Raw genomic sequence first — 25,553 nt, forward strand, 5'->3', positions numbered from 1 at the left:
TTCTATTTGATGTTGTTTTATTATAACTCTACAAAGTAATACAGGTCCTGTAGTAACAAAGTCTGTCCTTTTACCTAAAACTGACTAGAATGACAAAATCCACCAGGAACAAAGATTTACAAACATTATTTACAATCAGCCTGAAAAATAATTGCTTCACTTAGCTAGAAGGATTACTTTGTCCACGCTGCAACCTCTCAATCTTTTATGTTCATTTTAAAGAAACTTGGAAACAGTTGCACCATTCTATCCTGAATTTGTCCATTTTTTTCTCTTTGAATGGCTTCTGTAGAATGATTTCAGACGATTACTCACCGAGCTAACCTGCTATCCATTATCTTTCTATGAATGAGGTGCCTATGTTCTGAAGAAAAGATTCTACACAATTACAAAAATATATCTTCATAATTCTTCTGAGGCATCTCTGAAGTCTACTGGCTACCAGCTTTTATCAATCAATTTGCAGATGTGAATGCATTTGGCAGGGTCCATCCCTAATTCACCCCAAAAAAGCTGTTAGGTTGCCTGAAGCTGGTAGGCCTGTGTAATGTTGCTGTTTTGACTCCAGGATGATGACATAAGAACAGAATATTTTCAATTACAATGCTGTGTGGAGGTGGACTTTCAACTGGTATTTTCATGGACTTGGTACCCATGTCCTTTTTTGGACCAGAGAAGGTGTTGAATCATTTGCCAATTTTTTTACTGTATCCTGTAGATCATACAATCTGCAGCCTTTACATGCCATCTGCAATTTCTTAAGCTTGTTAGTGTATAATTTGTGAACTTTCCCCTCAAGTTCAGCCAAACTCTTATAAAATGGCAACTGCAAGGTCCCGAGTGCTATTCTCCTTCAGCAAAACGTTGCACTTTGGCAACAGTATCAGGATTTCAGTTGCTCTCCAGAGCTCGTTGTGTCCTTAGAAACATCTCCTTCAGCTGGATCTCCAGGTTTATCATTCACTACTTCTGTCAGGATTTCCAGAGAGCCATCACCAACCACACGCTGAACCTTTTCTCCTCTCGCAGCCAGTATTTCTTCAATATTCCTGATGGCATCAATCAGAGGGAAATTTGTTCAAAATGGTGCCTATTAATACATTTAATAATAATATGTGCCAAGATAACCTTGAGTGGGGCTAGAAGGTGAAAGATAATTGGGCCACATTGAGTTTGGATTGCTTTAAAGTTATACTTCAATTTTATATTTATCAATTGAATAGTAAACTGAAACAGAACAAGATTTTATTTTGCATTACAGACAAAGAAACTGGGTTATACAAAACTGTCACTGCCTCCAGGGTGTAATTAATAGGTGATTTGTTTCCAGTACTTGTCAGCAAGGACATAGAGAAACTAAGAGTAAATCATCGATAGATGCCTTGCGTTGGACAACAAGACCCTGCAGAGGATAGTAAAAACTGCTGAGAGGATCATGGAACCTTCCTCCCTCCCAATTTGTGACAGTTACCAGGAGCACTGGAGACGAAGAGTCCAAGACATTGTTGAGGATCTCCCCACCCATCGCAAAATCTCTCTGACCTGCTACCGTTAGGAGGAGGTATAGGATCAGCAGGACGAGGACTGACAGACTGGACAGCAACTTCTTCCCCCAGGCTGTGAGACTAATGAACACCCTGCCACCGGTGAGGTCACATCACTGTTTACTGTTACCTGTGCAGTGCACTTCACATGTACAAACCCCATTTCCAGAAAAGTTGGGATGTTTTCCAAAATGCAATAAAAACAAAAATCTGTGATATGTTAATTTACGTGATCCTTTATTTAACTGAAAAAGTACAAAGAAAAGATTTTCCATAGTTTTACTGACCAACTTAATTGTATTTTGTAAACATACACAAATTTAGAATTTGATGGCTGCAACACACTCAACAAAAGTTGGGACAGAGGCATGTTTACCATTGTGTTACATCACCTTTCCTTTTAATAACACTTTTTAATCGTTTTGGAACTAAGGATACTAATTGTAGTAGATTTACAACTGGAAATTTTGTCCATTCTTGCTTGATATAAGACTTCAGCTGCTCAACAGTCCGTGGTCTCCGTTGTCTGATTCTCCTCTTCATGATGCGCCATACATTTTCAATAGGAGATAGATCTGGACTGGCAGCAGGCCAGTCAAGCACACGCACTCTGTCTACAAAGCCACGCTGTTGTAGCCCGTGCAGAATGTGGTCTGGCATTGTCCTGCTGAAATAAGCATGGACGTCCCGGGAAGAGACGCCGCCTTGATGGCAACATCTGTCTCTCTAAAATCCTAATTTACACCTCAGAGTCAATGGTACCTTCACATACATGCAACTCACCCATGCCATGGGCACTGATGCACCCCCATACCATCACAGATGCTGGCTTTTGCACCTTTCGCTGATAACAATCTGGACGCGTGTTTTCATCTTTGGCACGGAGAACTTGACGCCTGTTTTTTCCGAAAACTAGCTGAAATGTGGACTCATCTGACCACAGCACATGGTTCCACAGTCTTTCGGTCCATCTGAGATGAGCTCGGGCCCAGAGAACTTGCTGGCGTTTCTGCATAGAGTTGATATATGGCTTCCTCCTTGCGTAATACAGTTTCAAGTTGCATTTCTGGATGCAGCGACGGACTGTGTTGAGTGACAATGGTTTTCCAAAGTACTCTCAATCTTGCGTTGAGAAATGTTCCTTTTGAACTGACTAACAATTCTCTCTCGAATTTTGGCACAAAGGGGTGAGACACGACCCATCCTTGCTTGCAAAGACTGAGCCTTTGATGGACACTACTTTTATACCCAGTCATGATACCTCACCTGCTACCCATTAGCCTGCTTAATGTGGAGTCTTCCAAACCGGTGTTACTTGAATATTCTGTGCACTTTTCAATCTTATTTTAACTCTGTCCCAACTTTTGTTGAGTGTGTTGCAGCCATCAAATTCTAAATTTGTGTATATTTAAAAAAATACACTTAAGTTGGTCAGTAAACTATTGAAAATCTTTTCTTTGCACTTTTGTCAGTTAAATAAAGGTTCACGTGAATTAACATATCACAGACTTTTGTTTTTATTGCATTTTGGAAAATATCCCAACTTTTCTGGAAATTGGGTTTGTATTTTGAATGATATTTTATTAACTTATTTGTGGTAATATTGTATTTTAAGTACCATACATAATATGTATTTTATGGGTGCACTGTGGTCTGGAGGAACTTTGTTTCATTTGGTTGTATACAGTATAGGTACAGTCAGATGAAAATAAACTTCAACTTGAAGCAGTCCAGGAGTAAATTTCTGCCTCCAATAACGGTGAGCTCCTCAGGGGCTCAAGTGTTTGTGGACAGTGATAACTGTATTTTAATTTGAAACTGTAAATAGTGTCATCAAGTTGTGTGTGTGTGTGACCCCTCCCCCAGTGAGGGTCAGTGTGAGTCTGTGACCCCTCCCCCAGTGAGGGTCAGTGTGTGTGTGGGACCCGTCTCCCAGTGAGGGTCAGTGTGTGTGTGGGACCCGTCTCCCAGTGCGGGTCAGTGTGTGTGTGACCCCTCCCCCAGTGAGGGTCAGTGTGTGTGGGACCCGTCCCCCAGTGAGGGTCAGTGTGTGTGTGGGACCCGTCCCCCAGTGAGGGTCAGTGTGTGTGGGAAGCACCTCCCAGTGAGGGTCAGTGTGTATGGGACCCATCCCCCCAGTGAGGGTCAGTGTGTGTGGGACCCCTCCCCCAGTGAGGGTCAGTGTGTGTGTGGGACCCGTCCCCCAGTGAGGGTCAGTGTGTGTGGGACCCATCCCCCCAGTGAGGGTCAGTGTGTGGGGGACCCGTCTCCAAGTGAGGGTCAGTGTGTGTGTGGGATCCATCTCCCAGTGAGGGTCAGTGTGTGTGGGACCCGTCCCCCAGTGAGGGTCAGTGTGTGTGGGACCCATCTCCCAGTGAGGGTCAGTGTGTGTGGGACCCCTCCCCCAGTGAGGGTCAGTGTGTGTGGGACCCATCCCCCCCAGTGAGGGTCAGTGTGTGTGGGACCCGTCTTCCAGTGAGGGTCAGTGTGTGTGTGGGATCCGTCTCCCAGTGAGGGTCAGTGTGTGTGTGTGTGTGTGTGGGATCCATCCCCCAGTGAGGGTCAGTGTGTGTGGGACCCATCCCCCAGTGAGGGTCAGTGTGTGTGTGTGGGACCCATCCCCCAGTGAGGGTCAGTGTGTGTGTGGGACCCGTTCCCCAGTGAGGGTCAGAGTGTGTGTGTGGGACCCATTCCCCAGTAAGGGTCAGTGTGTGTGTGGGACCCGTCCCCCAGTGAGGGTCAGTGTGTGTGGGATCCATCCCCCCATTGTGAGTCAGTGTGTGCGTGGGATCCATCCCCCCATTGTGAGTCAGTGTGTGTGGGATCCATCCCCCCATTGTGAGTCAGTGTGTGTGGGATCCATCCCCCCATTGTGAATCAGTGTGTGTGGGACCCCTCCCCCTATTGTGAGTCAGTGTGTGTGTGGGACCCCTCCCCCTATTGTGAGTCAGTGTGTGTGTGGGAAGCACCTCCCAGTGAGGGTCAGTGTGTGTGGGACCCACCTCCCAGTGACGGTCAGTGTGTGTGGGACCAGTCCCCCAGTGAGGGTCAGTGTGTGTGGGACCCATCCCCCCAGTGAGGGTCAGTGTGTGTGTGGGATCCGTCTCCCAGTGAGGGTCAGTGTGTGTGTGTGGGATCCATCCTCCAGTGAGGGTCAGTGTGTGGAGGACCCGTCCCCCAGAGAGGGTCAGTGTGTGTGGGACCCGTCCCCCCAGTGAGGGTCAGTGTGTGTGTGGGACCAGTCTCCCAGTGAGGGTCAGTGTGTGGGGGACCCGTCTCCCAGTGAGGGTCAGTGTGTGTGTGGGACCCGTCTCCCAGTGAGGGTCAGTGTGTGGGGGACCCATCTCCCAGTGAGGGTCAGTGTGTGTGTGACCCCTCCCCCAGTGAGGGTCAGTGTGTGTGTGGGACCCGTCCCCCAGTGAGGGTCAGTGTGTGTGGGATCCGTCTCCCAGTGAGGGTCAGTGTGTGGGGGACCCGTCTCCCAGTGAGGGTCAGTGTGTGTGTGTGGGATCCATCCCCCAGTGAGGGTCAGTGTGTGTGGGACCCATCCCCCAGTGAGGGTCAGTGTGTGTGGGACCCATCCCCCAGTGAGGGTCAGTGTGTGGGGGACCCGTCTCACAGTGAGGGTCAGTGTGTGGGGGACCCGTCTCCCAGTGAGGGTCAGTGTGTGGAGGACCCGTCCCCCAGAGAGGGTCAGTGTGTGTGGGACCCGTCCCCCCAGTGAGGGTCAGTGTGTGTGGGACCCGTCCCCCCAGTGAGGGTCAGTGTGTGTGTGACCCCTCCCCCAGTGAGGGTCAGTGTGTGTCTGTGACCCCTCCCCCAGTGAGGGTCAGTGTGTGTGTGGGATCCGTCTCCCAGTGAGGGTCAGTGTGTGTGGGATCTGTCCCCCAGTGAGGGTCAGTTTGTGTGTGGGACCCATCCCCCAGTGAGGGTCAGTGTGTGTGGGACCCGTCCCCCAGTGAGGGTCAGTGTGTGTGGGACCCATCCCCCAGTGAGGGTCAGTGTGTGGGGGACCCGTCTCCCAGTGAGGGTCAGTGTGTGGGGGACCCGTCCCCCCAGTGAGGGTCAGTGTGTGTGGGATCTGTCTCCCAGTGAGGGTCAGTGTGTGGGGGACCGGTCTCCCAGTGAGGGTCAGTGTTTGTGGGACCCATCCCCCCAGTGAGGGTCAGTGTGTGTGTGTCCCATCCCCCAGTGAGGGTCAGTGTGTGTGGGACCCGTCTCCCAGTGAGGGTCAGTGTGTGTGGGACCCGTCCCCCCAGTGAGGGTCAGTGTGTGTGGGACCGATCCCCCCAGTGAGGGTCAGTGTTTGTGGGACCGATCCCCCCAGTGAGGGACAGTGTGTGTGGGACCAGTCCCCCAGTGAGGGTCAGTGTGTGTGTGGGACCAACCGCCCAGTGAGGGTCAGTGTGGGAAGGACCTGTCCCCCAGAGAGGGTCAGTGTGTGTGGGACCCGTCCCCCAGTGAGGGTCAGTGCGTGTGTGATCCATCCCCCCATTGTGAGTCAGTGTGTGTGGGATCCATCCCCCCATTGTGAGTCAGTGTGTGTGGGATCCATCCCCCCATTGTGAGTCAGTGTGTGTGTGGGATCCATCCCCCCATTGTGAGTCACTGTGTGTGGGACCCCTCCCCCCATTGTGAGTCAGTGTGTGTGGGACCCCTCCCCCCATTGTGAGTCAGTGTGTGTGGGATCCATCCCCCGATTGTGAGTCAGTGTGTGTGGGATCCATCCCCCGATTGTGAGTCAGTGTGTGTGGGAAGCACCTCCCAGTGAGGGTCAGTGTGGGAAGGACCTGTCCCCCAGAGAGGGTCAGTGTGTGTGGGACCCGTCCCCCAGTGAGGGTCAGTGTGTGTGGGACCCGTCCCCCCAGTGAGGGTCAGTGTGTGTGGGACCGATCCCCCCAGTGAGGGTCAGTGTTTGTGGGACCGATCCCCCCAGTGAGGGACAGTGTGTGTGGGACCCCTCCCCCAGTGAGGGTCAGTGTGTGTGTGGGATCCATCCCCCCATTGTGAGTCAGTGTGTGTGTGGGAAGCACCTCCCAGTGAGGGTCAGTGTGTGGGGGACCCGTCCCCCCCAGTGAGGGTCAGTGTGTGTGTGGGACCAACCTCCCAGTGAGGGTCAGTGTGGGAAGGACCTGTCCCCCAGAGAGGGTCAGTGTGTGTGGGACCCGTCCCCCCAGTGAGGGTCAGTGTGTGTGGGACCTGTCCCCCCAGTGAGGGTCAGTGTTTGTGGGACCGATCCCCCCAGAGAGGGTCAGTGTGTGTGGGACCCGTCCCCCCAGTGAGGGTCAGTGTGTGTGGGACCTGTCCCCCCAGCGAGGGTCAGTGTTTGTGGGACCGATCCCCCCAGTGAGGGACAGTGTGTGTGGGACCCACCTCCCAGTGAGGGTCAGTGTGTGTGGGAGCCGTCCCCCCAGTGAGGGTCAGTGTGTGTGGGACCCCTCCCCCAGTGACGGTCAGTGTGTGTGGGACCCCTCCCCCAGTGAGGGTCAGTGTGTGTGGGATCCATCCCCCAGTGAGGGTCAGTGTGTGTGGGACCCATCCCCCAGTGAGGGTCAGTGTGTGGGGGACCCGTCTCCCAGTGAGGGTCAGTGTGTGGGGGACCCGTCCCCCCAGTGAGGGTCAGTGTGTGTGGGATCTGTCTCCCAGTGAGGGTCAGTGTGTGGGGGACCGGTCTCCCAGTGAGGGTCAGTGTTTGTGGGACCCATCCCCCCAGTGAGGGTCAGTGTGTGTGTGTCCCATCCCCCAGTGAGGGTCAGTGTGTGTGGGACCCGTCTCCCAGTGAGGGTCAGTGTGTGTGGGACCCGTCCCCCCAGTGAGGGTCAGTGTGTGTGGGACCGATCCCCCCAGTGAGGGTCAGTGTTTGTGGGACCGATCCCCCCAGTGAGGGACAGTGTGTGTGGGACCAGTCCCCCAGTGAGGGTCAGTGTGTGTGTGGGACCAACCGCCCAGTGAGGGTCAGTGTGGGAAGGACCTGTCCCCCAGAGAGGGTCAGTGTGTGTGGGACCCGTCCCCCCAGTGAGGGTCAGTGTTTGTGGGACCGATCCCCCCAGTGAGGGACAGTGTGTGTGGGACCCCTCCCCCAGTGAGGGTCAGTGTGTGTGTGGGATCCATCCCCCCATTGTGAGTCAGTGTGTGTGTGGGAAGCACCTCCCAGTGAGGGTCAGTGTGTGGGGGACCCGTCCCCCCCAGTGAGGGTCAGTGTGTGTGTGGGACCAACCTCCCAGTGAGGGTCAGTGTGGGAAGGACCTGTCCCCCAGAGAGGGTCAGTGTGTGTGGGACCCGTCCCCCAGTGAGGGTCAGTGTGTGTGGGACCTGTCCCCCCAGTGAGGGTCAGTGTTTGTGGGACCGATCCCCCCAGAGAGGGTCAGTGTGTGTGGGACCCGTCCCCCAGTGAGGGTCAGTGTGTGTGGGACCTGTCCCCCCAGTGAGGGTCAGTGTTTGTGGGACCGATCCCCCCAGAGAGGGTCAGTGTGTGTGGGACCCGTCCCCCAGTGAGGGTCAGTGTGTGTGGGACCTGTCCCCCAGTGAGGGTCAGTGTGTGTGGGACCCGTCCCCCCAGTGAGGGTCAGTGTGTGTGGGACCTGTCCCCCCAGTGAGGGTCAGTGTTTGTGGGACCGATCCCCCCAGTGAGGGACAGTGTGTGTGGGACCCACCTCCCAGTGAGGGTCAGTGTGTGTGGGAGCCGTCCCCCCAGTGAGGGTCAGTGTGTGTGGGACCCCTCCCCCAGTGACGGTCAGTGTGTGTGGGACCCCTCCCCCAGTGAGGGTCAGTGTGTGTGGGATCCATCCCCCAGTGAGGGTCAGTGTGTGTGGGACCCATCCCCCAGTGAGGGTCAGTGTGTGGGGGACCCGTCTCCCAGTGAGGGTCAGTGTGTGGGGGACCGGTCTCCCAGTGAGGGTCAGTGTTTGTGGGGGACCCGTTTCCCCAGTGAGGGTCAGTGTGTGGGGGACCGGTCTCCCAGTGAGGGTCAGTGTTTGTGGGGGACCCGTTTCCCCAGTGAGGGTCAGTGTGTGTGGGGGACCTGTTTCCCCAGTGAGGGTCAGTGTGTGTGTGTCCCATCCCCCAGTGAGGGTCAGTGTGTGTGGGGGACCCGTTTCCCCAGTGAGGGTCAGTGTGTGTGGGGGACCTGTCTCCCCAGTGAGGGTCGGTGTGAGGGACAGCTCACTCATCTTTGGTCCCCACAGACACTCAGCTCTCAGTTGTGACTCCAAGTAGCTCGAAGCTGTTGCATGTGATAGGGGCTTCATACCCCAGGGAGAAAGGGACATGCCCATCCTCGCGTGCAGAGTCAACTCTGGCAGATTGGGTGGATGAGATCTACAGTGAGATCAACGGTCAGGAAGGTGGCTCTGCAATGCCCCATGGACAGCGAGTGGCATGATGAGGAACAGAAGTAAACGTGGTCATCTGCTACAACCAAGGAAGGTGCTTGTTTGCATCACTGGACCTGGATTTCTGAGACAAAGTGGAACTGCCCTAGTGCAACAGCTTTTCCACTTTAAAACTCCTGCGCACATGTTTCCTGTCATCGGACATGACGGACGCCCACATTGCTGAAATTTTAAGTAGAATTCCACTAGTTAAATTAAATTAATCAGGACTTACTTTTTCCCTTCGAGGTCTGAAAACCATCCCAAATTGTCAGCTATGATATGATGATTGCTACACCCCGGGCACTTCACAATAACCACTCCATTGTGATAAGCAAGTTTGGAAATCCTCTTGGCGGATCTTTCATTACACACCTGAAAGAATATAAAATACTCATCAGCGTTGTATTAGGAAAGGTTCAGATCCTTTTTCTATTTGACCTTAACCTGCCTCTCCACCTCAAACCCCTAAATTTGTTTCTGAGCCAGCACTGGATAATGAACAGAGGTGAGTGACTCTGGTCTCCGAATACCAAAGGTTAAAGAGCAACTTCCCTGTATCCTTGTTCCCGACATAAGTAATGCCGTATTCTCATATACCTCACAACATATAGTCTTTGAGGGCAGTACAGGGGTATAGACAGGTGAGTGGCTCCCTCAGTTCCTATGATGGGGTTTGTGTGTTTGCTTTGTGACTGGGGTTCTTCCCACATCCTACAGAAATATACAGATTAAAAAATCTAGTCCTTTCCCGGCGTGTATGACGAATAAACTCTTCTCAGGCTCCCAGCCAGGTACAGGAATCGATTATAAACGACGTTTCAATGACAACCACTGCCATCTCCATCAGAGATGATGCCCGGGTATGTCTAGTCCGAAGGTATTGTTACCCCCACCGTCCTTGTTAAAATAGAGGAAAAGAACTTTAACAAAGGCAAAGGTCCCACTCAAGTTGGAATTCACTTGTAAACAAGGTGGGAGAGTGGAAACCTGATTGGATGAGGACTAACCAATCAGGAGGGATGGACAATGGGGGTATCAATACCACCAGGCCAGACATCATCCTCATGAAGACGGCAGAGGTTTTCATCGAAACGCCGGTTATAACTGACACTTGTACCCAGCTGGAAGCCCAAGAAGAGTTTATTCATCATATACAGATTGTCAGATAACTTACCACCAGTTGCCCCTCGTGTAGCTGAGTAGTGGAATCTGGGATGGGGGGGGGTTAAGGGGGTGATGTTGATAGGAGCACGAATTATTTGTTTTTATTGTAACTTATAGTAACTTGTTATGTATTGCACTGATGGCACAACATGACAAATTTCACAACATATATAATCCTGATTCTGGGGTTATGAATAGCACAACATGGGTGCTTGGTGATGGAGACTCAGTGGGTTCAGTGGATGTGCTGTGTCTCATCCATTCTCTCTCTCTCCATTTATGTCTAATTTAAATTTCCCGTGTTGTCTGAACCTAAGCGCCTTGATGCTGCTGCAAGTTTTTCCTATTGTACCTGTACCTCACACATTTGTGTACATGACAGTAACCTCTATCTGACCTGACCCTCCTGCAAGTGGTATGTGGAAACCCTTACAGCATGAAATCAAGCCCTTTGGCCCATGCGTCTCCCTAGGCTATAGGGAGAACGTGCACGACCCTGGGTTATCGAACCCTCCTTGCTGTTCCCCCACCCGCACCCCCACTATACTCTGAACAGTCATTGCAAGTGTCCCGGAGGCTCCGGAATGCAGATGCGGAGGGGCAGAGCCGTCCTCTCGCTCACCTTGCAGGTGTAGACCAGCTGATAGTGGGTGGCAGCGGCCTGGCTCGCACCGACGGCAGCCCGCCTGTTCCGGCCGCTCCAGAGGCTTCTGCCGTGGGGTAGAGGCCGACCGCCGGCAAGGAGTACCCGGCGCGGACACCTGGAGGCCGCAGCAATCAGCCGGGAGGTCACCGCTCCCCCTAAACGAGTAAAAGCGAGATGGAGACGCAGCGCCATCGCTCCCACCGCGGCTGCAGCGCAGTTACTATGGAAACTCCAGCACACGTGTCCCGACCGGAAATACGTCACTGCCGCTTTCTCCGGGACCCTCGGGAGCCGCTTGTCCTGTCACGTGACACTGACTGGTTGGTGCAAAAGGTTTCAGAAGCTGAGAAAAGAAGGGAAATCTCCCTCCGTTAAAAGTTAAACGAATACTTCATAAGATAACTGGTACCAGTTTAACAGTATTGAAAGTATTTACATTTTAAACACAAGAGATACTGCAGACCCTGGAAATCCAGAGCACAACTACTGGTGGAACGCAGTAGGTCAGCCTGCAATTTTAACAGTTGAGGACATTCCAGGCCAGACCCTTCACCAGGACTCTTCATTTCTTTACATTTGTCTGCATTAAATTGGAATTATTATGTGGCTGGCTATTGGTTTTATGATAAACCGGTTGCTATGCTCAAAAGTGACAGATCAACTCTTTTTCCACAGATGATGACTGAGCGCCTGTGTGCTTCCAGGACGTTCTAGTTATAAAAATAATACTATTTACAGTTTTCTGTACTGCCGTCTCTGCAATACCTATCTGCTCACAGAGCTATTATGTGGACCCAAAAAGCATTTGACTGTTTGCAAAATAAAATAGTGAAGATCTATATGTTGACTGTAATAGGCAGACACTAACATTTGCAATTTAATGCAGGCAAGTGTAAATAAATACGAGGTCAAAGATAGGTAGAGGGGACAGTGAAACTCGTTGCTTGGGAAGGAAGTTTACAGGTAGAATTTATATATACAATACTTCAAACGTGACAAGTTGAAATGCAATTGAATGATTACAAATAATTATGACCTTAAATAATATTTAGGGCCTTCATTAGAGGATTGATTTCATTATTGAGTATTGCACCTTCAGAAGGGCAGCTTGACTTCACACGTTGGATTATGAATAAGATTATAAGGAGCAGAAACAAATTTAGGATATTTGGCCCTTTGTACATGCTTCTGTATTCAACAAAGCCATAGCCAAATCTTTCACTTCTTTTTAAATCTTTTTATTAATTTTCCAAAGTTATAAACACAATAACAATGTTGATACAGAGAGACTGGAATAATCTGGATGTGGCCTTCTATATGTTGGTGAGACCCGACGCAGACTGGGAGATCGTTTTGCTGAACACCCACACTCTGTCCGCCAGAGAAAGCAGGATCTCCCAGTGGCCACACGTTTTATTCCACATCCCATTCCCATTCTGATATGTCTATCCACGGCCACCTCTACTGTAAAGATAAGCCACACTCAGGTTGGAGGAACAACACCTTATATTCCCTCTGGGTAGCCTCCAACCTGATGGCATGAACATTGACTTCTCAAACTTCTGCTAATGCCCCAACTGCCCGTCGAACCCCATCCGTTATTTATTTATATACACATTTTTTTTTCTCTCTCTCTCTCTCCTTTTTCTCCCTCTGTCCCTCTCACTATACCCCTTGCCCATCCTCTGGGTCCCCCCCCCCATTTTCTTTCTCCCTGGGCCTCCTGTCCCATGATCCTCTCATATCTCCTTTGCCAATCACCTGTCCAGCTCTTGGCTCCATCCCTCCCCCTCCTGTCTTCTCCTATCATTTTGGATCTTTCCCCACCCTTCCCAATTTCAAATCTCTTACTAGCTCTTCCTTCAGTTAGTCCTGACGAAGGGTCTCAGCCTGAAACGTGGACTGTACCTCTTCCTAGAGATGCTGCCTGGTCTGCTGCGTTCACCGGCAACTTTTATGTGTGTTGCTGGAATAATCTTATTGTTAATAAGCATATACAAAAAAAGATTTCAAATAATACAAGTATAATAGACTTCCAAACTCATGATGTAATTAATCATAGAGAAAAAAGAAATAAAAAGAAAAAAATACAAAGAAAACCCCCAAAAAGAAACAAAAAAAAGAACTAAATACTAAACCCAAAAAAGCAAACAGAACAAAACAAGGCTAGACCATTATCTTAAATCGAACACGTTCAATGATGTTGTCAACTCTGCTCCTCTATTCATATATTTTAAGTTAATGAGGAGGATTCGGAAAGGTCAAATTACATCATATGAAAATGTTGAATAAATGGTTTCCAAGTCTCTTCAAATTTAACCGAAGGATCAAAAATGTCACTTCTAATTTTTCCTAAATTTAAACATGATATAGTTTGGGAAAACCATGCTAAATCTTTCACTTCTTTTATTTTTGTTTATTTATTTACTGAGAATCGTTTCAGAATAGCCTCTTGCAGCCACGCCACCCAGCAATCCCCCATTTAATCCTAGCCTAATTGTGGTGCAATTTACAATGACTAATTAACCTATCAATCGGTTTATGTCCCTGGATTGTGGGAGGAAACTGAAGCAAACCCATGGGGAGAACATACAGGCAGCAGTGGGAATTGAACCCATGTCGCTGGTACTGTAAACTGGTGTGCTAACCACTACGCCACTGTACAACTTCTCTGCAGTATTTCATATCCTTAGTAGCCAAAAATCAATTGAACTCTGAAGAATCTTTGTGATTGAACCTCCACAATCCCGTTGGATATATCTACTTCCCATTGGGTAAGACATTTCTTTTCATCTCTTTAACCCCTATGAAGACTGTGAACCATGGTCCTAGGCACATCAACCAGAGGAAATATCCTCTGCATCAACCCTGTCAAACCTATGAAGAATTTTGCATGTTTCAATGAGATTATATGTCATTTGTATAAATTCTAGAGAATATAAACCCAGACTGCCTAATCTCTCCTCAAACAACAAATCTGCTACCCAGGAATGAATCTAGTAAACCATTACTGTTTTCCCCATTAGCCTTCCTTAAATAGAGAGACCTATCTTGCAGGAATGCTCTTACCAGTGCACTATAAAGTTGGGGTAAGATTTCAAATCCTCTTGAAATTAAGCACAATACCACATAACTTTATAATTGTTTGCTTCACCTGCATGTTAACTCTCAGTGTCAATTGTACAAGAAACATTTAGACGTTCCTCTACACCCAAAGTCCCCCCCAGCTTCCCCCTCCCGCGCGTAAGCAGCAGTGAGCAATGATTCCCCCCTCCCCCCACCAGAAATAAACACGCATCGGTACCATCGCCGAGCCCAAGCGTGTGCTAAGCAATAGCAAAGATACAGACCAAAGTTACCCCAATGGCTTTGCATTTCATCCGATATTCGACAAACCACAGGTTCTCTCTCTCCCTGGCAAGGGGGAGGGAGGTGTCTCCCATTCTCACAGTGAGCGGGATGTTATTTGCACATTATATTCCATGTGCAATTTCATTGCTATTTTATTAAGTCTGTTTCTATCCCTTGAAGCCTCTTTGTATCCTCCTTACAACCTACACTGACACCTAGTAGAACATTACCACCCTTTGGCCAATGATGTTGTTCCAGCCTTTTAACCTACTTTGAGATCAATCTAACTCTTCCCTCCCATATTGCCCTCCATTTTTTTCTTAATCCTTGTGCCTGTGTAACAGTAACCATCTCTTGTAAGTGTATGGGGTGTCAGGGAGGGGTAGCACCTGTGGTGGGGGAACATGTCGCGTCCTTTTCAAGGCAGTTAGTCCACCTTTGGTCCCCACCTGGCACTCAGCTCTCACCTGTGGCTCCCTGTAGCTGTTTGCATGCGACAGCGGCCACACCCCGGGCAACGGCTCCGACAAGCCGGCTAAACCAGGTGAGGGTAGCCGATGGGTCTCAAACCCTCGGTGAGATAGGGAGTTGTCTATCCCAGCACGTGAAGACAGACTCCGGCGGATTGAGCGGATGAGACCAGTGGAAGGTCCAACAGTCAAGAAGGCGGTCTCTGCAAGCGTCGTGGAACGTGTAGAGCAGGACAAGACACAGAAGACGTCCTGGTCATCCACTGCGCCTAGTCCCATCTCCAGCCGTCTAGACGCTGTCTTGCCACTGGATCCAGATGGGAATTGGGAAGAGAGAGTGAGGCTGACGCTGCACAACTCTCCCTCACTTAAATCCAAATCACGCGCTAGTCTCGACACCATCATAATGGTGTCGAGGTCCTCATCGACGTCAATGATGGACGAACAAGAGAACCATCAAGAAAACTGGTTATGCAGTACTGTGCAAAAGTCTTGGGCATATATATTTAGGGCCTCAGTTGGAGGGTTGATTTCAATATTGGGTACAGCACTTTCAGAAGGATAGCTTGACTCTACACATATTGTGTTGTTGGATTATGAATAAGATTATAAGAAACATAAGCAAACTTAGGCTATTAGGCCCTTTGTACATCCTTCTGTATTCAACAAAACCATCACCCGATCTCCATTCCCCTTGTACCAGCCATGATTCCCCTCTCCCTGTCCCCTTCCCACCCTCAGTCCACAATAGAGACCCATACCAGAATCAGGTTTATCACCACTCTCATATGTCATGTTTTTTTTGTGGCAGAAGTGCAATGCAATGCATAAAATTATTGCAATACTGTTTGGATTCCTGGATGTTAGGAAGTTTAGGCAAAAAAAAGCAGGTGTTTCATTTCATCAGAAAGTTCAGATGAGAAGGGGAGTGGTTGATGGAGATGGATGATCTCTTGAAAATGCTGAGTCTTTCCTTCTGCCATCAGATTTCTGAACATTGCATTAAATCATAAACAGTATTTCATTATTCCTTTTACTTTGCACAGTTTACAGTACCGTGTAAAAGCCTTAGACAGCAGAGATTTTTATATGGTTTCAGATGGTATGGCCTCCACAGGGCCCTGATCTCAACATCATCGAGACTGTCTGGGATCACCTGGAGAGACAGAAGCAAGTGAGACAGCCAGAGTCTGCAGAAGAACTGTGGCAAGTTCTCCAAGATGCTTGGAACAACCTACCAGCTGATTTTCATATAAAACTGCATGACAGTGTACCTAAGAGAATTGATGCGGTTTTAAGGGCAAAAGATGGTCACACCTTTGATTTGATTTAGTTTTTTTTAACTGTATTGTATTTTTTGATATTTAGAAACTGTCAATTTCATTATTTTGAAAGCATCTTTACAGATTTTTTGCTGAAGACTTTTTCACAGGACTGCATTTATTCCGTAATTCACAGTATTTTAAATTATTTGCACTAATCTGCTGCCACGAAGCAACACATTTGATATATAAGTGGGTGATAATAAACCCGATTCTGATTGTGGAAGATGGGGAAGGGGGGATGTGCATGTGGCAGAATTTTGCTGAAGTTGGTGGAAATTAAGAAGGCTGGTTTGTTGAATGTGGAGGCAGGTGGAGTGGAAGGACAGGATCTTGGGAACTATCTGTGGGAGGAGAAAGGGTTAGAGCAGATATAGGGGAAAGAAATGAGACAGTCAAGGTCACTTTCAACTATAGATAGATACTTTATTGATAAAGAAAATTACACTGTCACAGTAGCATTACAAGTGCACAGATATACAAATATTAGAAGAGAAATATGAAAGAATAAAAATTACCTCGAACAGTCTATCAGGAGGGGAGTCATCACGTCCCCAGCTATAGGTTGACTCATAATAGAGCCTAATGGCTGAGGGTAAGAATGAGCTCATATAGCGCTCTTTGGATCAGCACAGCTGTCTTAGTCTATCACTAAAAGTGCTCCTCTGTCCAGCCAAGGTGGCATGCAGAGAGTGAGAAACATTGTCCAAAATTGCGAGTATTTTCCTTAGGGTCCTTTGTTCACTGTCAGCCTCCAGTGTGTCCAGTTTGACTCCTATAACACAGTCAGCCTTTCTAATCAGTTTATTGAGCCTGTTGGCATCACCTGTGTTGATGCCATTGCCCCAACACACCACCACATAGAAGATTGTACTGGGGCCAACAGACTGGTAGAACATGTGAAGGGGAGGCCTGCGTACTCCAGAGGGCCTCGGTCTCCTCAGGAGGTAGAGGCAACTCTGGCCCTCTTGTACACAGCCACTATGGTGTAGATAGAAGCTAGAATTAAGGAAAGCAATGAAGTCAGATGTACCTGTGTGAAAAGAACTTGCAAATGAAGCAGATATAATGGGGGTGGGGGTGGTGAACTGGGAGAATGGAGAACCTGTAGCACTGGCCAGGGGTATAGCTGAGAGTGCCCTGGGAGTCCGTGACTTGCAATGGCTAACTTATCCTCTGAGAAGGAGATGGAGGAAGAGAAGAGGAAAATCACAAATGGACCATGTAAAACTGTGGGCAGGGTGGAAACTGACAGTATAAACCCGAAGGGGTAAGATAGAGGAAATAGTAAATTTTACTGCTGGGAGACAGTGACCTAATTTTCTGTGGTGGGATCAGATTCAGAATCAAACTGGTTTAATGTCATACACACCAGGGTGTAATGAAATTCCTTGCTCGTCTGAAGCTCACGGTGTACGTGTTAATAATAAATATAACAATCTCAGCGTCCAGAGCAGAACAACAGATTGGCGCAAAGATAGCGGTGCAGTGAGAAATGATAATATGACAATAACCGAATTACCAAGAGAGATAGAGTTCGAGGACGTGGCAGGTGGACGAGGGGAACTTTGGCCCATGCGAGATCGAGGTAAGTTAGTCAGCCCGCCGCAATCCGCCCTTTTCAGCTTTTTTGACGACCACTGAATGAATGGGATGCTGGAAGTTGTGTGTGTAGGAGGTCAGGTCAGCAATTGACTCCTGGGGCGATGGAGGAACACAGCAGGTCAGCCAGCATCTACAGAGGGCACACTGCCTGACCTCCTGCGTTCCCCCGGCGTTTTGTGTTTTACTCCAGATTTCCAGCATCGACAGTACAGTATCTTCATCAGCACTTCCGCCTTGTGCCTATCCCTTTAAATTGAACTCTCGCAGCGACATTAAGTAACGCGAGAGCAGGTTCGGGTATTACCCGGCATTCCGCGCTCTCGCCCTCTCTCTTTCTCTTCCCCCCGCCATGGTGAGGCCGTGGTCTTTCTTTGTACCGTTCCGAATCCGCCGCCATCGGCGCTTCCTTAGGCGCGTCGCCCTCTCTGGTGCCCCGATGTCCATCGGCAGGCTTCCCGCTCCACCCGCAGTCCGAAATTAGGACGCGATGGTGTGGTGAAGATGAAGTTTGAGGGAGGTTTATGTTCAAAGTGGGTTAGGGGGTACCGCCATTTTACAGTTGCGGATGGCCGGCTCCTGCTTGGAGCCCGGGGAAGGGTGGCTAACTCCTGCCCCAACCCGAGGTCCCGGAACGACCGTCTTATTTCCTTGCAGCTGTACCGCGTTTAGTGCAGGTCGAGTCTCGGTGTTTGCGCCGTGTCGGAAACTGCAGGCCCGCATTGCCCAGCGAGAGGGCCCGACGTTGCGGCGATAAGCAATTCAATTTGGTTCACGGTGAATGGAATAGTTATAAAGTGGGAATGGTTCATGGGGCCTGCGGGTCTGGTGCGTTACACACGGGGAATTGCGATGCACAGGTTCCTAGCAGCGGAGGGTGTTGCCACAGGCGGTTGTTTCTCTGGTGAGGTGCCGCATGACGAGTAGAGTTGAATTAGATGGCATAAACACTGGTATTGTTATTTCTGGTAAGTTATCAGTTACTGTGATTTGCTTTTGATTGAGGAAAGGTTAATAGATGGCGTCCGGCATTTGGAATTGAGACCATTGGTATTTTTTGATTTTATAGCAATTGTCCAGCATTGAGTGTATGCCACAACATTTCTAGACTTGCTGGTAGTCAAAAATGCCAGGAAGGAAGCTAATATCAACCTAGTGAAATGGACAGAAACGCATGAACTTTAATGCGTTTTGTACCAGTGAGCTAAAGCAACATGGAGGCTGCTGTTGAAGAAGGTGCAGGAACAGAACAAGCTGGAGGTCTGAGTGCACAATGGTAAAAGTCAGGAATGTGGTTGAGGAAGCAAGTGGTAAGACGTTCAGTTTTGGGCTTGTCAGCATTTATAACATCTTGTAGAGGTTTTAAAATTTTGGTCTGGTATCTGGATTAGTGTTTTAATTTTGGTTGCTGCACAGGAAGGATGGGAAGGCTTTAAAGGTAATGCAGAAATGGATTTGTGTATCGTTCCTCCAATGGTTAGTTTAGAGGGGCTGGTGTTTATTCTTCAGAATAGATAAGACATAATGTTATTTGGCTGGTGTTTATTCTTCAGAATAGATAAGACATATGTTATTTGAGCAGTGGACCAAATGCATTATCTGAGTGTTATTATCTTTGGGCTGGTATAGAACTAGTGATAAGTTTCAGGGAACGAATGAAGAGAATAAGTGGGGGTGCAGTATCGGGTTAAATTTGGAATGCATCAGCTTCCATTGTGGTCTCGAGGGGGAATTGTGATAAACAGTGCACCAGAATGTATTGTGGTTGACTGCTGTGCTGTAATCGCTCCTAATGCCTCTGGAAGTCAAAGCCAATGAGCTGATTTGGATGGCTTTAGGTGTTGGTAAGCTTGCTGTATCATTATCTGTGATTTCTGCCTTTTTCAGCCAAAAGGGAAGAAAGCCAAGGGCAAGAAGGTGGCCCCGGCCCCTTCAGTTGTCAAGAAGCATGAGGTGAAAAAAGTCGTAAATCCTCTTTTTGAAAAGAGGCCCAAGAACTTTGGGATTGGTGAGTTCTGCATTCAGTTAAAAAATCTTAAATACTGGGTAAGATTTGGGTGTGAATGGGAAACTTAAGAGCATTGACAGTGTTGAGCCAACCAAGATTATTGCTTTTTAACCCATTTAGGCCTGTCTTTTCTGAAATCACCAATGTTTAATTGGGTTACCCGAATGGGATGCTTCTTTCTACAGAAGGTGGGAAAAGTTTGCAACTCATTCTGTGAATAAAAACTAGTCAGATTATGTTCTGGGCTGTTTCTGGTTACCTTGGTATTACAGGAATGAGCAGGTTAAATAACACAAAATGCTGGAGGAACTCCAGCAGGTTAAGCATCACCTTTGGAAATCAATAAACAGTGTTCTGGGCCAAGAACTTTCTTTGGGAGGTGCCAGTTTAAAAAGCTGGGGAGGATAGTTAGGAGATGATGTGTGAAGCCATGTGGGTAGGAAAACAAATGGTTGGAGAGGAAGGAATCTGATGGGGAGAAGAGTGGTCAAGTCCTTATTGAATGTTGGAATACACATTCTGCTAGTAAAGCTGCTGGCTTGTTGATCACACCTCCAGTCTTGGAAAGCACCTAGTTATTGGCAGGGGTTAAATTGTAGTTGGAGTTAAGGGCATCATTCAGTTTAAATTGAAATTTCATAATGTATATTTGCAGTAGTTGAAAGCTCATTGTCCTGCTGAAAGGTTTTGGCATGAAACATAGACTGTAATCTTTTTCAAGATGCCTGGCCTGCTGAGTTCCTCCAGGACTTTGTGTGTGTTGCTTGGATTTCCAGCAGCTGCAGATTTTTTCTTGTTTGTTTGTCATTATAATTTCTCCATGTTTTGATAGTATTTTGTTGTCTGTAAAAAGTTGCTGTAGTTGCTTGTAAACCGGAGTCATGGGTGGGTGAGGATATCTGAAACTGAAGACATTAAAGGTTTGAAGGCTTGTACTGATTTATTATTATACTGAGGTACATTGAAAAGCTGGTCCATGCTGTTCATACAGTGCAGTGAGATACAATGTGGTGAAACAATGCAGAATAAAGTATACAAACTACAGAGAAAGGTAAATAAGGTGCATGATTATAATTGGGTAGATTGAGGTCAGTTATCTCATCTGCTGGAGAGTGATGACAGGACAGAAGCTGTCTTGAGCCTGGGTCAGATAATGCCTGATGGAAGGGGGAAAAGAATGAATGTCTGCGGTGGGTAGGAGGAGCAGGGGTGTTTGTGTGGGACACAATTACAGCTAGAATGGAGTCCTGGAGTTCACTTGCCATTCTTTCTGCAGGTCAGGATATTCAGCCCAAGAGGGACCTGACGAGGTTTGTGAAATGGCCACGATATGTCCGTCTTCAGCGCCAGAGGGCAATCCTGTATAAACGGCTGAAGGTGCCTCCTGCAATCAACCAGTTCGCCCAGGCATTGGACAGACAGACTGGTGGGTCATAGTGTTATAAAAGGCTTTGAAAGATGCCAAAATGAATTGTGTCTGCTGCACATCGCTCTTCCCTTGCCTCAACGTGTGAATTGTTTCTGGGTCTTAAGGAAATTCTTTTTCCTGTTTCCTCAGAGCATGAGGGGAAGGGTCAGTAGGTTGGGAATCTCGGAGTTTGCAGATGATGTAAACAGAATATTTGCTATCTGAGTTTAACGGATGACATTTATCCACCAAGATCGCTGATGCACTCTTGAGTCCCTCTACCAGCAGCAGCCTGTGAAACTAACACTTGCTTCCTGCCCCCACATTCTCTGCTCCACTCCGCCCAAAATATCCTGGTTAATGACGATTCATTTTTGCAGCCACCCAGCTCTTCAAATTGGCACACAAGTACAGGCCTGAGACTAAACAAGAGAAGAAGCAAAGGTTGCTGGCCCGGGCTGAGCAGAAGGCGGCTGGGAAAGCTGACGCTCCCACAAAGAGACCTGCTGTTCTCAGAGCCGGTAAGATGGGTTCACTGCTTGCTTAACTTGAACTGGCGACGCAGACTCAATGGGCCAGGTGGCTGCTATATCTTATGGTCTAACTTGTAGTTGACATTGGATGTAGAAGTGAATGGCATTCTTGACTAAGGTGTGAGAGGATTGACACTAGTTCACTTGCCTTTCAGTTAGAATAGTTAGAGGGATATTATTGACTAGTATTGGGTATGGTGATGCGATTTCAGGGAGTTGCTTACAGTTAATAGCCATTGTGTACCTTTTATGGTGGACCTGACTTAATTCTTTGTAAGCTCAGCTTCTCGGGCAGCTTGTCTATTATTCCCTGACAATTCCAGTGCACTCTTCCGCTGGTTGTCTTCAGTGAGCTTTCTCATTTATTTGTTTTTGTGCCCTAATCTGTATTACTGTGTTCAACCACCACCTCTGTGTTTCTGGACTTGCTCTGGTTGATTTTCTTAATTTTGTTAGAATCCCTCCCACACCTGTCTCTGGTTCTCTAAATCCACCAACTGCAGTGCATTTACTATTGATGACTTGGGGTTGTATTCCTAGGCTCTGCATTGGTGCTGAGGAAAGTTTACTGTTTTAAGTTTTGTTGCAGTCTCTCTCCAATCTCATTCTTGTGATAACAAATTGGCTAATGTTGCAATGATGTTTGAATTTCTTCACCTGAAGTTCAGCATGTAGATCAAACAAACGAGCTTTTTAACACTGAGCAACAAGCCATGGGTCTTCTCTCTCGCCTTCCTTGTGGATTGAGGATTTTTATTTTCTAAGGGATTTGGGGATACAAGCAGCAGTTAAATGTATACGAGGGGTGATTGATAAGTTCATGGCCTACAGTAGAAGGAATCAATCTTAGAAAACCTAGCACATTTATTTTTCAACATAGTCCCCTCCTACGTTTACACACCTAGTCCAGTGGTCGTGGAGCATACGTATCTTGGACCTCCAGAAAGTGTCCACAGCAGGGGTGATTGATAGGTTCGTGGCCTAAGGTAGGAGACTAGTTATACAGCTCTTGTTACATGCATGTGCAGTTCAACTCTTTGAGTGATTATGCAGAAAGTTTGAAGTTAACAACTCATCTCCTTCTACCTTAGGCCACGAACTTATCAATCACCCCAATGAGTTATTAACTTCAAACTTTCTGCATAATCACGTGCATGTAACGAGAGCTGTATAATTCATCTTCTACCTTAGGCTACGAACTTATCAATCACCCCTGCTGTGGACACTTCCTGGAGGTCCATGATCCGTATGCTCCATGACCATTGGACTAAGTATGTAAAAGTATGAGGGGACTATGTTGAAAAATAAATGTGCTAGGTTTTCTAAAATTGACTCCTACCTTAGGCCACAAACTTGACAATCATCTCTCGTAACTAATTGGTGCAGAAAGACTGGAGGATTTTGTTGTATACCTGATTCTGTAAGTGTTGCCTTGTTTGTCTCAAAGGCCATTATTCTGTCTTTGTACAGGTGTGAATACTGTCACCACATTGGTGGAGAATAAGAAAGCTCAGCTGGTGATTATTGCGCATGATGTTGATCCTATTGAGGTAAGCTGTGCACTCCTTGCTCCCTAAATCTAGACCCAATTTGGGCGCCAGGCATAACTATACTGATGACTTAATGCTGCTGGAGATTTTCCCATCTGAGGTGATGGCATAGCTGTTTCAGAGATGGGCGATCTTTCATTATTTACGGAGGGGCTTTCTTCGATCATCAAGGCTGCTCTGCCCTACACAAAGGATGATCTTACTCCTTGTGTCTCTATTTGTTGAGACTGGGATGAAGATGTTCTCAGTTTTGTTCCTTGTATTTGACCAAGCCAAATTCATAGATTGTGCATACTGGGAGCTGGAAGGTCATCATTGTTGGTGTGGCATGGGGGCTTGACTGGGTCATCAAAATCTCTGCTTCCCTATTAATCTGTTATGCATCAGCCTGGCTAATGCGATGATGAATTTGAATTTCTTCACCTGAAGTTCAGTGTGTAGATCAGAGAAACGAGCTTTTTAACCCTGAGCATCAAGCCAAGGCTGTGCTGTATATCTGATTCAGAGGGACTTTCCCTTTCTCCTTAAACCTTATTTGTTCAGTGTTCCTTCCAGTAGTTTGGAATGAGAGAATTTTCAATTGAAATAAATCCCAGACACTTGTAGCAATGTGTGGGTGAAATGAGAAGTGTCAGTGTGTCAACTTGGTGCTTAAATTCCAAATTCCCACATGGTTCCTGCCTTCCCTGTTCCCAATTTCTTGTTCCTTTATTGCTAGGCATTTCGCTGCCTGAGCCTTGGGTGTAGCTTAAGCTTAATAGCTGAGTTCACTTTAAAACACACCAATTACGCTAAAGGGTTTGACTTTAATTTGATAATTTTCTGTGAAATAGAATCTTTTGTATAAGAGTTGATTAGTCAAGCCAGTACTAATCTCCATTTTCCACTTCCCTGATGCCCCCTCCAGTTGGTTGTGTTCCTGCCTGCCCTCTGCCGTAAGATGGGAGTTCCTTATTGCATTGTCAAAGGCAAAGCCAGACTGGGGCGTCTTGTGCACAGGAAGACTGCCAGCTGCCTCGCTTTTGCACAACTAAACCCGTGAGTAACCTGTCTATTACTGACGATTGGGAGTGGTGTGTCACTTGATCTGTTTACTGTGTTTTCATGTTGAAATGTTCAAGGGGGGTGGCGTGTCAGTCTCAACACTGAGGGGCATCTACATGTTGATCAGTCAGCAAGAGCTGATCCAATAGTATTTCCAGCATTTGGTGTGATGGTGGGGTAGAGTCCTTGCAGTTCTTGACCTATTGGTAATGAACTAAAAATGAATATTGAAAACAATGCCAGAAGGCTTCTTTGAGGGCACCGGCTCTTTGGGGTTTGATTCTGCTCTCTGTTGGCATATAGTACATTAAACCAGGGTGTACAGCTACTTCCTCTAGCTGGGCTGAACCAAGAATGCAATGATGTGCGATGAATTTCTTCACCTGAATAACCATGTGGTATTTTGAGCTTTTTAACCCTGAGCATTTGGTTCATTCAAATGCCTTTCCTAGTGCTCTCATATGTTCCAGAAAATAATGTTTATTTGTCTTCCCACCCCCAGTGAGGACAAGGGTGCAATTGCCAAGCTGATAGAGGCTGTGCGGACAAACTACAATGAGCGATATGATGAGGTATGATCCTGGCTCTGCATCTTTACATTTGGTTATTTTCCCATGGGAAGTTGTCTCCCAGAATGCATTGAAGAGACAAATATAAGCTGAATAATCTTAAACTACCTGTAGGATGGGGATGATTGCGTATCCCTGCCTTGTGTGCAAGGGTTGCAGATCCGAGAGTCCTGGAATATAATGGTTGGAAGAGGTGTGATTGTTAGGAGCCCAATTACTATCAGCTGAGTAACTGGGACATGAAAGACTATCTTGTCTTTTGGACGAAGTCAGACTTTAACTGTAGACCCATAAGAGGGGTGGTGGTTATCCTGTGTGAATCCTGATAGATCTCTGGATCTTTCTGGGATGATGAGGCTAGTAGGACCAGTGTAGTGCCTGCAGAGAAGTTTGGTGCATGATTTGCTAACAATGGCTTCTACCTTCTCTTTCAGATCCGTCGACACTGGGGTGGTGGGATCCTTGGACCTAAATCTGTGGCTCGTATTGCGAAGCTGGAGAAGGCCAAAGCCAAGGAATTGGCAACTAAACTTGGCTAAATTGTGTCGACTGTGCCCATTGTACATAAATAAAAGTAGTCATATTTTAACTTTTTTTGAATTGAGACTATCTGGTTGAACTGAGCTCAGTCTTGGGTATACTATAACTTTACAATTTGCCTACTTTCCCTTCTTACACCTGATTAATGTTTATGAAGATTTGTGGTTCATTGTACTGTTGCATAAACATTGCAGCCATCTGCACTTTCACCTTGGTCTTAATCAGGTCAGTCATCAAGGAAGCCTACTTCCTTAGATTCTGTTTTTGCTGTTTGTGTTCCTACTTCAACTGAAGCACATTTTGATGGAGACTCAAGTTTAAGTACATTTTGGAAGTGTTGAGGAAACATGGCATTTTCATAAGAGTATTTGAATACTAGAGACTTGGATTAAATATCAACACTTGAATAGGTTTCTTTGTAATTGATTT

General features: G+C 47.4%; 2 protein-coding genes and 4 non-coding genes across 6 annotated transcripts; 5 read left to right on the top strand and 1 right to left on the bottom strand.

The window, feature by feature from the left end:
- dnlz (DNL-type zinc finger) lies at positions 1-17,650 on the bottom strand. Its single transcript, XM_072240458.1, has 4 exons — positions 17,393-17,650; positions 10,704-11,070; positions 9,150-9,289; positions 1-1,049 (listed from the first exon to the last, which is right to left on the bottom strand). The coding sequence occupies exons 2-4, from the start codon at positions 10,917-10,919 to the stop codon at positions 884-886; spliced, it is 522 nt and encodes a 173-aa protein (XP_072096559.1). The 5' UTR covers positions 10,920-11,070; positions 17,393-17,650; the 3' UTR covers positions 1-883.
- On the top strand, positions 17,374-25,173 carry rpl7a (ribosomal protein L7a). Its single transcript, XM_072240689.1, has 8 exons — positions 17,374-17,458; positions 19,322-19,480; positions 20,757-20,906; positions 21,269-21,409; positions 22,892-22,971; positions 23,879-24,009; positions 24,518-24,587; positions 25,019-25,173. The coding sequence occupies exons 1-8, from the start codon at positions 17,374-17,376 to the stop codon at positions 25,121-25,123; spliced, it is 921 nt and encodes a 306-aa protein (XP_072096790.1). The 3' UTR covers positions 25,124-25,173.
- Positions 21,080-21,153, top strand: LOC140186529 (small nucleolar RNA SNORD24). The gene has a single exon (XR_011882903.1). It is a non-coding gene; the product is annotated as a small nucleolar RNA SNORD24 (small nucleolar RNA).
- LOC140186526 (small nucleolar RNA SNORD36) lies at positions 22,053-22,129 on the top strand. Its single transcript, XR_011882900.1, has one exon. It is a non-coding gene; the product is annotated as a small nucleolar RNA SNORD36 (small nucleolar RNA).
- Positions 23,367-23,445, top strand: LOC140186528 (small nucleolar RNA SNORD36). The gene has a single exon (XR_011882902.1). It is a non-coding gene; the product is annotated as a small nucleolar RNA SNORD36 (small nucleolar RNA).
- On the top strand, positions 24,370-24,442 carry LOC140186527 (small nucleolar RNA SNORD36). The gene has a single exon (XR_011882901.1). It is a non-coding gene; the product is annotated as a small nucleolar RNA SNORD36 (small nucleolar RNA).
- Positions 25,174-25,553: the final 380 nt, after the last annotated feature.

This window comes from Mobula birostris, chromosome 22, assembly GCF_030028105.1.
Source record: "Mobula birostris isolate sMobBir1 chromosome 22, sMobBir1.hap1, whole genome shotgun sequence".
NCBI lineage: Eukaryota > Metazoa > Chordata > Chondrichthyes > Myliobatiformes > Myliobatidae > Mobula > Mobula birostris.